Source organism: Aythya ferina, assembly GCF_964211825.1.
Source record: "Aythya ferina genome assembly, chromosome: 19".
NCBI lineage: Eukaryota > Metazoa > Chordata > Aves > Anseriformes > Anatidae > Aythya > Aythya ferina.
In genome coordinates, this window is record NC_140309.1 from 4,606,597 (window position 1) to 4,619,202 (window position 12,606).

Consider the following 12,606-nt stretch of genomic DNA (forward strand, 5'->3'; position numbering starts at 1 on the left):
AAGTGCCAGCCCAATTGCTGTCTTGGGGCTGGAGGTCTGTGCTGCATTTACAGGTGCTGGCGGAGCCCGCAGTGCATTTAGGATGAGGCACAACAGCCCCATGGCTGCTCCCTCTGCTTTCCCCCTGCCCGCGGGGTGCAGGCAGCTCTGGGGGCCGTACCTCGTCACTGTGAACTTGATTTTGTCGGCCACGGCCAATATCCGCTCCAGGTTCTGGGAGCCAAAGGTGCAGGGCTTGCGGAAGGGGATGCCGGGGGGCAGCCCCTCGATGATCACCGAGCCCGGATTGCTTTTGATCCGCTTGTATGGCACTTGTACGGGGTATTTGATCCCCAAGGCTTCACCTGGAAGAGAAGCAAGAGGTAAGCGTGCAGGATGGCAGTGATGTGACCTTGACCGTGGCTCTGGCTCCATCCCCAGTCCCCCCCAAACCCCGGTGTTTGCTTGGGGACATTCTTTGGAGATAACTTCACATCCATGTCCCCTCTCTGACATCTGGCTGTAGGGCTGAGCCCATGGGCTGCCTGGCAATAATCCCACTGGCTTGCTGGCTGATGGAGAGCAGATCCTGGGGGACCTGGGCGAGGCTCACCCCATCCAGAAAACGGGATAAAGGCAGTGCCTTGCCTTGTGTGATACACAGCAGGTGCTGCGTGGCAGGGCATGGGGATACCCTGCAGAGCCCAAGAAGGTGTCCCTAAAAGACCCTAAAAGATGGGAAGAGCAGTACCTGCACATCCAAGCACTTGCTGTATGCCCCCCCTCTCCTTATTCTCTTCCGCCCCCATCCCTAGGCACTCAGACAAATCTCTCCAGCTCCACTCATGAAATCTCCAGCGCTGTTCTGCACGGAGGGGGGATAAAATATGGAACAGCCCATCCAGGGACGGCACGAAGGGTGCCATGTGGGAGCCACCCACACAGCCAGCGCCTGCGGCAGGGAGCACTTCTTCCCCTCCCCAGGAAATAGAAACAGGTCCTTGGGCACCCAGCAAAACGCCCGCTGCTCCGCAGGGGAAGGGGGAGACAAAGGGAAGCACCCAGCAAGGAGGTGGGGGGAGAGAGGGAGGGATGGGGGCAAAAAATCAGGGAGGGGAGAGGGGAATGAGAACAACTCCCACCCCGATTCCTCACCGTATTTCTTATTGAACAGGTCCTGGACTTGTTCCCGCAGTGTGTTAGCGATGTCTATTCTGGAAAGCCTGGCATCATAATTTTCTGTAAAATAAAGAAACAATTATGGACTTCTGCTGTTAAATTAAAAGGCACTCTGTGACTTTTAAGTAATACGATTTTCTAATTATAGGAAAGTCCTTATCTCGCAATTAGCTAATCTCTGGAGTAGGCCATTCAAAGTCCTTAAAAATAATCTAAACAGAAGTATGTTTTTTTCCCCTGCCTGTTTGCTAAGAATAAAAGCTGCATGAAATCGAAGATTCAGTTGTGATAATTAGCAGCGTTAAAATAAAGCACACTCAAAACCCTGCCTGAAAAGCCGAAGCCCTTTAAAGGCCTCCATCCCTCTTTGTGGACTGCTCAAGTGGGGCAGCACTCGCCCATAACAAGCCAGGGGCTCTCTGTGGCTGCTCCTTCCCCTGATTTTTTGAGCCGCCCCAAAAAGACGCGCCCCGCGCTGGAGATGTGCTGTGGTGGGAGCGGTGTTTGCACAAACATCACCCGGGTGGAAAAAGCCACAAAAAAAGGCAAACCCCGAATCTTACAAGGCTTAATTATGTGTCTCGCAAGGTCAGATGGTGAGATAAGCAAAGCTGTTTAATTAGGGCACCACCCAGGGCACTTCAAGGCTCTCCTGTGGACCTGTGGGACCTGCCCCTGGCTGCGCATCCTCCCTCCAGCTTGCCTGCTGCCTCTCACCCCGTCTCCTTTCCTTTCACAGAATCACAGAATCACAGAATTTTCTAGGTTGGAAGAGACCTCAAGATCATCGAGTCCAACCTCTGACCTAACGCTAACAGTCCCCACTAAACTCCTCCCTCCCATCCTTGATTCTACCAACCCCTCAATCCCTACAATCTCACGGTGGCTCCTTTTCCACCTCTGTTGCCTCCATGCAGCCCACAAGGGCTCTGTGGTGGCCAGGGGACGTTCCCCGAAGCCCCCCCCGTACGTGCAGGCCCGTCCCGAAGGCCTCTTGGGGCTCACCTTGGAAGCCCTGCCTCTTCACAGCATCGTCCAGCAGTGTGTCACCGCAGTCCCTCTCGGCGGCAGCTGGGGCAGGGGACACAGAGGGTTAGGACCCGCGGTACCGCCGAGGGGATGCACAAGGGCTGGGCTTGGCAGCGCCAAACGCCACAGCTGCCTTTGCACAGCCCAAAAACGAGGTGGAGAGGGACAGCACGAGATGTGCAGCAGGGAAATGCCCCCGTTCCTCTGGTACCCTGCCCTTAACGGTGCTTTGAGGCCTACCTTTGGCTCCTGGGCTGTCCGACGCCATCTCCTTAACGCCCTCTGCCAGCAGCTCTGGCCTGGAAAAGAGCAAGAAGCAGGCGCAGCGTGAGCGAGCCCCCAGCCAGCAAAGCCATCAGCGTTTTACTGCTCCATCCATCACCGAGGATAACGCTCCTCCAGCCGCAAACCCACTAAACATATCTGGCTAATGCAATTTTAAAGCTCCTGCAGTACAGCAGGGGAACTTCGGAAATAATTTTCATGCTGACAGCCTCTTTAGCGAGCCCGTGTAACACTCCGCGGGATAAGATTAAGCCCGCGCTGGCTGAGCAGCTTAAATCAGTGCCTACAAACTTTTATGAGATGTGGTCCTGCGTGCGTCTCGGGGACGGGAAAAGCCTGCCTAACTGCTTGCAACATACAATTGGCACACAAAATTGTCATTGTTTGGGTGAGAAACCCTCAAAGATACCTAAAGACATTTAAAAATCCATCTCTGTGGGATTCTTTCCCGGTGCCGTTGCTGCGTGTTGCCAGTGGCTTCTTACAGCTCCCCCAGCTTCTGTGACACCCCCTCAGTGCAAGGACAGCATCTGCCTGATGCCTGTAGCATCCAACACCCCTCTGGGACGCCGATGTGCACAGATGGACCTTGGCTGGAGCCACTGCACGCAGGAAAACCCTCTGAGGTGCCCAGCCCCTCCTTGCCCCATGCCTGGCACCCTTGGGTGCTCCCTGCTCCTAAGGCCAAACCCTTGCAAAGGTGGATTTTAAAATAAAAGACGAAGAGGAAGAGACCAACAGCAACACCGCTGACTCCTTGGGGACTGCTCCACCAAGGCCACATCATTTGATGGCTCCTAATCAAACAAATTCACTGAGGGTGACCAAGCGATGGGTGCTCTCCAGGACACTGCACGTGTGTGTGCTCCCCAGGAGCAACAGCTCCGAGCTGCAGCACCCTCCCCGCGGGACGGGCACTCCGCTCGCCTCACCTTTTAATGACAAACTGGATGTTGTTGCTCGCTTGCAGGATCTTCTTCAGCTTTGCAATCCCGAAGCAGTTGGGGCGCCGCAGCAGGATGCCCTCCGGCAAGCCTACGACGAACAGGTCCTCGGGGTACATCAGGAACTTGGAGTAGGGGACCTTGACTGGCTCCGATATTCCTATGGCTTTCGCTGCAGGAGGACCACGTCTCGTTAGTTTGCCCCGTCGGGTCAATGCAGCAGAGACACGATAATCACTGGGGGGTTGGAGAGGTTTTGGGGCCATTTCTGGTTATGCTGGTAGGGCCGTCCTGTCCGCCTGATGCAGGTGGGTGGGAGTCAAGGCGTGAAGCCAGGCAGCCCCCAGGATTTCTGTTTGCGTTTGCTGCTTTGATGTGACCAGCTCAGTAACACATCCTGAAGCAGCTGCAAGTGTTTGCAGCGGGGACCCCACGCCCAGACCTCCCGGCCACCCCTCAGCCCCACAAGGAGGGGGGTTATCTGCTCTCGCAGCTCTGCCCCTGGCATTTGGTGGGCCACACGGGCAGAGCTGCACCTCCTGTCCCCAGCAGCACAGAAACCTTTCTGCCAGCTCGCAGAGCGCACGTGAGCTCGTGCATTTTTCCTGAGCTACGTAACCTTTAGGAAAAGTAGTGGGAGGTAAGGTACATATTTGGTCTGCCACCCCGAATGCCCTGATGAACTTAATTAAGTTAGGAGACGCATCCTTTGGCACCGAAAGCAGGCAGTAACCTGCTTTTTGTTATTTTTTACAGCAGGCTTCCCCAGCAGACCTCTTTGCCTTTCCTTGCGAGGAGGAGGGAGCACGGGATACTTGGTGCGTGCCCCCAGGGCAGGGCATGCCAAGTGCCAGCCCTTGCACCCAGCCAGCCCTCCTGGCCATGACACAGCCCAGAAGGATGGAAAACCCTCTCGGATATTTCACACGAGTGCTGGGCAGCCCTGCCAGCCCTCCGCCTCTGCAGGAGGAAGGCTGAAGGTCACCGCCACAACTCCTGGGCTGCAGCCAGCAAAAAGGCATCGAGGAAGCCAAGGGGAAGAGCTGCAATAACGAGGCCCAGGGAGACTTCAGATGCGTTCATAAGCCCGGCAGACAGCAAATGAACAAATTAGATTGCACCTTTCCTCAGCAACCGGTTTGGAAATGGTAGGTGACATTTCTTAGCAATTAGGAGCTCCCCGCGGCCGCAGGCAGCACTTGGCATTACACACACGTGTCGATGACCAGCTCACCGTATCTCGTGTTGAACAAAATTTCCACTTGTTTCCTCAAATGACTTAAAACGTCCCCTATACCATCTGCAAAAAAAAAGAGATGCTCTGAGAAATCTGCTGCCTCCAGTGCAAGCAACATGCAGCGAAGGTGAGCAGCCCTCGTGAGCTCGTCCTACCCCCAAAGTCAGAGCTGGTCCTGTGGCAGCTGCCTCTGAACCTCCTGAGCGAGGAAGGGCAAGGATGCAGCACCAAGCTCCCTGCTGCACAGCAGCAAGGAGGAAAAGATAGGGAAAATGTAAGTCTGGGCAAAATATGCTACCAGTGTGAGAGGGAGGGCAGAGACCTCCTGCTTGTGCATGGAGATGGTGCTGGTGGGATCTGCTCCAGTCACCAGCACACATTGTCTGAGCATTTCACCCCAAAATACAGGGGTGCCCTTCTGCATGGAGCTTTCTGGGGGCTGGATGCTTTGCAGATGCTGTAGGCAGCCCAGCGAAATACATCTGTGTCTGTCAAAACCTCCCAAACCTTGCAATGATTGGAGATGTTCATCAGAACCTCACCTGATCCCTCCATCTGCTTCTCCTCGTGTCGTGACTCCTCACCAGGCCCCTTCTCGGTCCCTGCTGAGGAAGAGGAGGGTAAGCAGCGGCCAGCACCAGCAAAGCCAGACCAGGTATGAGCAGGAGCCTTCCAGGTCCCCCACCATCACCCAATGACACCCACACCTCTCACTGAGCCCCTGCCCAAGCACAGGCTCAGGCTGGCAGTGTCACAGTGTCCCCTGGGACCCTGGCTCGTGCCATGGCAGCACCCAACACGCATCCCCTGTCTACCAGAGCTCCCAGCCAGCCTAACTGAGACCATGACTCTGGCAGAGGGTCCTGACCCCATCACCTTGGCTCGCATTTACTCATTTCTGATACAAGCATGAATTGCCGTGCACTGGATGGGACATGCAGGCTCCCGGCCGTGCCATTTCCCTCACCTGCTACTGCATCTAGGATGTAGCTCGACTCCTCCGAGGCCATGTGCGTGGTCACCGGGTCGTGCATCTCGTCCGAAGTGGGTGATCGGTCTGTGGACAACACACCACGGGCAGCTTTTGTTTCAAGGAGAGGGGAACCAACCCCAAAAACTTCTTTTTTTTTCAGAAGGGGTTGGCCCATCAGCAGGGGCTGCACTAAGGGCACCCCCAGTCTAGGTAGGATCCCCATGCGCTGTGGCCTACAGCATCCCCAAAATGCACCCAACCTCTCAGACCAAGGGGAAAGAGCAAAAGTTTCTTCCTAACTTTTGCAGAAGGTGAAGAGCAAAATGGGTTCAGAATGATTTAATTGGCTTAACTCCATCCAGACACTCAGTTCTAGCTTAAAAAATTAATGCTGCTTGGAACAACTTCACATTGGGAAGACCATTCCACTAAAGCTGCCTTCCTCCCTGAAATGCCACCTCCTGAAGTCTCCCTTACACATACATGTGTACGCCCTCTTAATTTAAACCTGTATCCCCTAATGCTGGACTCTCCGATGCCCTCAAAGAGCTATCCAAATTTAGCTTTAAATAAACCTTTAGCTAGTTTAAATACTTCAATCAGGTCACTTCTTAATCTTCTCCTCACAGGATAAATAATCCAAATTTCATCAATTTATCCTTGTACATGAGCACCTCTTTTCTATTAATCATCTCCACTGCCCTAAGCTGTACTCCCTCTGATTGAACTGTACCTTCAAATAAGGCAATAAAAAGTGGACTCCAGACTTCAAGTGTGATCTACCTGGCTCTGGAGAAGTGATAACACCTCCTCCTCCCCCGCACTGCCAGCTCACCACGCATTTAACTTTCTTCTCTTCCACGAGCTGCCAAGTTGAAAATGAAAACGTTTGATCTACCGCTAGCCCTCGCTCCTTTCTCCATCCCCTGTAGTAACCATACGTTAAATTCTTTCTGCGATAATCCTGGAGAGACTCCCAGAACATGGACCAGTGCCTTGGGGTGCAATGGAGATTGCAGCAATTTGGGTGCAACGAGGATCAGCATCATCGCTGCTGCCAGCATCGCTCACACTCGGGCACGCTGGGAGTCGTGTTGCTGCCCTAATTCTGGTGAGATTATTAATTAATGTTTGTAAAGCACACTGAAAATGCAAAGTGCTACCTATCCACTCCTTAAGCCCTATGCATCGCCCTACCATTCGGGGCACTACCCAGGTCAGGTAACTGCTCTAGAAATGGATGTTCCTGGGGAAGCAAGGCTCCCAGCTGCCCTCCAGCAGCAGCTGCTCCATCTCTGTCCCCAACTCTGTCCCCATCTATCACCACCGACCCCTCCTAGGAAGAAATGCAGGGAAACACACCAGTGTTGCCATATCCAGCACATTTTCAGCATGCGCTTAAAATGAAGCTTGTTCTTACAATCTCGTCCTCATCAGGCTGTCACTCTAAATGTAGTGCCTTGTCACAAGTGTCCCACACTCAATACCTGGGATCTTCCAAGCCCATGCCCGAAGGAAAGCAGCAAACCCAGCTGATTCCTGATACACCCCTTGAAATGACTTTCAGTGAAGTGCAAGTGCAAGTGTCCAGGCAGAGAGCCGGCATGGGGAGATGCCCCAATGTGGATCTTCTCCAAGCAAAACTCTGAGACACCACGATGCAGCACTCCCTGTGAAGAGGACCCCAGCGCCTACCTGGAACAGTGATCTGAATGATGTCCAGCTCGTCCGGCTCGATTTTGATCTGCCTGATCCCACCCAGCTCTCCTGAGGTACCTAAGGGGGAAAGACAACCAAAGACAATCACCAGAGTACAATCACAGAATCATTCAGGTTGGAAAAGAGCTCTGAGATCATCCAGCCCAACCTTTAACCTCGTCCTGACAAGCCCACCACTAAGCCATGCTGCTAAGTTGAACCTACACGTTCCTAATTCACTCAGAGTGGCTTTGCCTATCTGGTGGCATTTACATGGGTCCAAGCCCCCGAGTGAATCAGGCAGCAGTGCAGCAACCTCATACCAGGGAAAAATCCTGGGGAATTCGTTTGAGCCTGGGGAAAATGTTTCCTTCTCGTTGGCAGTGGTCAGAGCACGGACAGAGCTGGTTGCTGCCACTCAGCTGACATTCAGTGACCCAGCCCTGGCAGCTTTCACATGGAAAGGAACTTGGAGATGAAAGACTTCACTTAGCATCATTTTTAAGCACGTGCTGAAGTCTTGATATTTCAGTTTATGTGCTTTTTGGATCTAATTGGAGGGTCACAGGGTAAGACCCTCCATAACTGCATCTATCAGACGGGGATAAAACCCCGACAGGAGTGCCCCGTGGGGAAACTGTGTAACTGAGGCCACACTTCAAAGGTACTTCACAGCCAACTTCTCCAGTGGCTTTCCACCAAAACTCCACTCCAAACCAGCACCATTTTGCAAGAGAAAACGATTTTTTCCTCACCTGGTTCACAGCTTTCAGAAACACTGCATTTCTCCGACCTGGAAAGGAGAGGCAGACAAGAGGGGTAGTAATGAAGCAATCAGAGGGAAAGGTTAAAGCCACGTGTGTGTGCTGGACCCATCCCGGAGGGAGGGGGTTTAACAACAGCCCCAAACCTCACAGACCCCATCCCATCACGGCAGAGAGCAGTGCATAAAGCCTCATTACAATGTGGTTACTCATGGAGCAAAAGCAAACAGGGAGAGAAGAAAAAAGTCAATTGATTTGGTAAATATTTATTCTGCCCAAAGCCTTTCTCCCCTGGATACTGGGCACTATCCCAAACTTGTGTCTACAGTTAACTTCGCACGCTTAGAAATTTATGCAAGGTGTTCGGCATCCAAATTAGATCACTTTGCATTCTCAGGATGGATTTTCTTCCTGTCTTTCTTAAACAAGAACAAGCATGGCACTTTGGCAGTAAAGCACATGAGGAACGGCACTGGAGAACGCCATCCTCCGTCATGCTGGTCCTCGGAGGGAAGGGAAACCCTCCCGAGCAGGCTTCACATCCCTGTTGGCTCAGGGGGGATTTTCAAAAGCACTCCTCACTCGATTAAATCCACTCAACAGCGTCAAAGCATGGGAAATGTGAAGGGATCCAGGAGAGCTCTTGAAATATTCTCCTTGCTCTTGCTGTAAGGACAGATCTTAAATGGGTAAGAAAGGATGGCTTGTCTACAACATAGATCAAACTGGAGCTTTGGGAAGGGGGTTAGACTTCTCCAGCTCAGGTCAAAGTCAAGCTTTCACTAGGGAAATTTAGGAGGATGTCTTTAGGAGGGGTGCGTTACCCTGGGGTGTCTGGCACTGCCCTGGACCTGGACTCTGACCTGGGTGGACCACAGGTATGGAAATGCTGTGCTCCGAGCAGGGAACTGAGCTCTCCTCATTTGCAGGAAGGACAAAGCAGGATTTGAGTGTCTTTCAAGCACACGTATTTTTTTTTTCCCTGCAGGTCTGTGTGATCAATGCATTGGAGATTTAATTTCTGCCTGCGGGAGAGCAAAGCCCATTTCGCACCACCAGCACCGCAGGAATTCACAGCTCCCATTGTACCTAAATTTAACCACAAACACGGAAAACTGGGGAACGTGGCCTGATTCAGTGTGCACGCACACAGCGTAAATCAGGAACGATGCACACACGTGCACAACCAGGACAGGTCTGACAGATTCGAAAGGGACCCCAGGATGATCTCCAGGTGGTGCCCGAGTTTTAGCAGTGGGATGAGGCCAGCCCAGCCCAGCCCAGCTCCGCATCCCAGCAACACCACGGGAAGTGCCATCCAAACCTGGCTGAGCATGAACTGCCCCTACAAAGCCCATTTTTCTTCCACAGAGTCTTCTGAAGCGTTTTTACTGCACCACACAACCCCTGCCTGGTCCCAGCTGGAGCACGGCAGCTGAGACGGGGCTGGTGCAGCACCGGGGATGCTCCCGCAGAGATGCAGCAGCTGGTTTTCCACCTGCTGCTTTGCAGAAACCAGCTCTGCACCCCTCAGCCCCTGTCTGTCTGCCCGCTTGTTTTCAGTCACACCAATTTACCAGCGCGGTGAAATCTTCTGTGGCAAAAATTAAAAGTGTTCTAATTGCAAATGTTAACAAATGAAGAGAAAAATGAGAAGCCTCGGGCCAGCCTTCAGCCCTGCAGTGTGCTTGGGGAGCAGCGATATTTGCAGCATCACTTTTCCCTGACACCCCTGTGATACTCTGCTGCTCTCCAAGTCTAAATGCTTCCAGCCACGGGGCCGTTCCGCAAGGTGTGGAGAGCAAGCAAGAGCTAGCTGAAAAATGGCTTAATGGCCAAGCCCTTGTGCAGGATCCTGGAGATCTGAGTTTAATTCCCCCTTCGCCACAGGCACCCCGAACCACCAGTGAAGTGCCTGGATTCAGGCCAGCCTGGTTTCCCCTGCTGTAATGCAGGCTCTCACCTGGAGACCCTGCATGGCTTCTGGGGGGAGAAACGGGCACTTGGGTGTGATTCCTCTAACCAGCTTTCAATTCCTGCCTCGGGAGGAGATGAATCACCGTGTTCCAGCTCTGTGCTGACGCCAGCGGGGCCTGACTCAGCCAGCCCCCCTCTGGCACAGCAGCCATGAGCTGCCCCCCGAGCATCGGGGCAGCCTCTGGGGATGCTCTCCTTTGGGGCTAGCACTGATCACATCAATCCATGTCCAATACCAGCCAGTACACCAACCACACCTGGGCCAAGCGAGCCAGCCCAGCCAGTGCTCTTCGCAGATGCCTACAGCTGGCTCTGCCTCTCTGCAACCATCCACAGTGAATCTGCTCACCTGTGGAACCATCTCCTTTGGCAAAACTCAAACGTGGTCCACCAGCCCTGGCTTAAATAGCTGATGTGCAGCGAGACCTTGTGCAGGGCTTGTAGGGAGCTCCTGCCCCTCCCTCCTAACCCCCTGCAGAAAGGCACCCCAGGAAACTTGGCTTGGAGGTAAACGCTGGGGCTAGCGTTGTTGCTGCCGGTCAGGTGAAGCAAAATTGAAGGGAACGGGGGCTACACAGAGAATAATATCTGCCTGATCCCCCAGCACGGCCTGGGGAGCAGAGCCACACGCTCTGTAGGTGCTGCGGGCACATTATGGACCCGTGGGGCTCGTGGCACAGCCGGTTGCTGGTCGTGCCAGAGGCAGAGACACAAAAACCCTAGTGACCTGCTGAACTCTGCAACCCCACCTTTATTAAGCGTTGGTTAATCCGCTATTAGTCTCCTGGTGAGCTTTATAAACAAATAACACCTAATTAGCAGGATGGTTTGTTATGGTGCTGGCTGAGGGTGGATCCTTAGGCCATGCTTTAACACTTGAGATCGCTGCTGCAGATAATGCCAGCCTGCCCGGGCACGGCACCCATTTCACCACTTTTCGACAAAAACAGTGACTCCAAACTTCACTGTTTTGGCACAGGCACACCGAAACGCCACTTACCTGCTGCCAGCCTGCGACGTCCCCGCCAGGTCGAGCATGGCCCCGCGGTGCGGCTCGGGGGAGATCTCCCCGGGGGGGCTGGAGGGCTCCAGCTTGGTTGGGTCTTTGGTAAATTTACTTCCTGGTGCCGGGTGCGCAGGGCGGGTTTGGAATTAAAAACAAAACCAGAATTAGCAACCAGAATTAGCAACCTGAAAGGTAAACACGCAGCAACACAGCTCTTCCACCTCCACGTGCCCCCTCTCTAGTCCCAGAGCTAAAATCAGGACGAGGGACAGGTTTTCAAGAGCTGTCTGTTTGCAGAGAGAAAAGCGCAGATTTAATTGGGTTTACATGTCAAAATAATAGCACGGCTCTTGATTAAACCCCTGCAAAACTCGGTGTGTGCTGGGGAACCTTGCTGAGCACCACCCGAAGGGGCTGGCTGCTGGGACTGGGAAGCAGCCTGGGAGAAAGGATGGGCTGCAGGGGGGCACAAGGATCGGGTCACCCTGCAAAACCTCCCCTTTCCCTTCCGTGTCCCTCAGCAGCCTGAAAGGAGCTGAAACGAAGCCTCAGCAATGACCTTGGAGATGAAACGAGTGATCTGATGACAGGGTAGGAAATGAAAATCAGGCAGGGAAGGTGAAGGAAGAGCTGAAGGATTAGTGCTGGGGGAAGGAGGGAATGAAATTATGCCGCCAGGCTGCAGAAATCTTGTAGGTGTCTTGTTAAATAGCTGCAAAAGGCTCTTGGCTGGTCCCAAAGCACCATCCCAACATCTCCACCCTTCCAAAACACATCCTGTCGCTGGGAAAATGAAGCCTTTTTCCTTTAGGATCCAGCCTGCATGGGAGGGCAGGGCTCCGGCAATAGGACCAGCAGCAATATAGAGCCATAAAGACACTATTTATCTACCGACAGTCCAAAAGGCTCCTTTTAATTTGTGCTTTCTATGGACCAAATCTTGTTCTTGCAGCAACGAAGCCTGCCTTAAGCTACTACCCAGGGGAGCAGCAAAAATAGGTTTCCTAGCAGTGGTGGGTATTTTAATTAAAGGGTGAGTAAAACTGTATGGGGAAGCTTTGGGATGCTTTATAGTCGGCAAGTTAAAATACAGCTCTGCGCTGAAAAAGTGTCTTTGCAAAAATGGCACCTCCTGACTCAGCAGATGCTTTTTTTTGCACAGTCAGAAGTGCTGACACGAATCGCAGAAAGACAGGTTTAATGTGTTTTGCTTCTGGTAGCCCTGCAGGGAGCGGGCAGGGAAGAGGGGGGCTGCCACCCGCCCCAGCCGTGCTGGATCTGCTTCCCAGTCTCCTCATTTCCACTTGCACCTCCCTGCCAAGTGACCCCGAGCTCCCAGCACGGAGCTTTCCAGCAGCAGCTCTCGAGCGTGGGCAGGGAGGAGCTGCTCCATCACCCCCGTGTGAGGCTGCGCGCGATGCCTCCCCCAAGACATCAGGCAAACTGATGGATTTGCAAGGAAAATCCAAGCGTCCAAGAAGTGATTCGGAGCTCCATCCCTTAGGGGTGGGCGAGGGTTTAAAAATCATTTTCTC

At 53.3% G+C, this 12,606-nt stretch overlaps 1 protein-coding gene across 7 annotated transcripts in view; it reads right to left on the bottom strand.

The window, feature by feature from the left end:
* GTF2IRD1 (GTF2I repeat domain containing 1) overlaps window positions 1–12,606 on the bottom strand; it is a 57,083-nt gene that overhangs the window by 12,071 nt on the left and 32,406 nt on the right. For 6 of the 7 annotated variants that reach the window (XM_084492907.1, XM_084492903.1, XM_084492901.1 and 3 more), the window contains exons 11-21: window positions 11,066–11,186; window positions 8,080–8,117; window positions 7,322–7,402; window positions 5,621–5,710; window positions 5,196–5,258; window positions 4,651–4,716; window positions 3,405–3,588; window positions 2,428–2,486; window positions 2,164–2,229; window positions 1,135–1,218; window positions 161–344 (exon numbers count right to left, since the gene is read on the bottom strand). In XM_084492907.1, the coding sequence (XP_084349033.1) occupies window positions 161–344; window positions 1,135–1,218; window positions 2,164–2,229; window positions 2,428–2,486; window positions 3,405–3,588; window positions 4,651–4,716; window positions 5,196–5,258; window positions 5,621–5,710; window positions 7,322–7,402; window positions 8,080–8,117; window positions 11,066–11,186 (1,036 nt within the window). The remainder of the gene's footprint in view (window positions 1–160; window positions 345–1,134; window positions 1,219–2,163; window positions 2,230–2,427; window positions 2,487–3,404; window positions 3,589–4,650; window positions 4,717–5,195; window positions 5,259–5,620; window positions 5,711–7,321; window positions 7,403–8,079; window positions 8,118–11,065; window positions 11,187–12,606) is intronic. The other variant, XM_084492902.1, reaches the window with a different exon arrangement.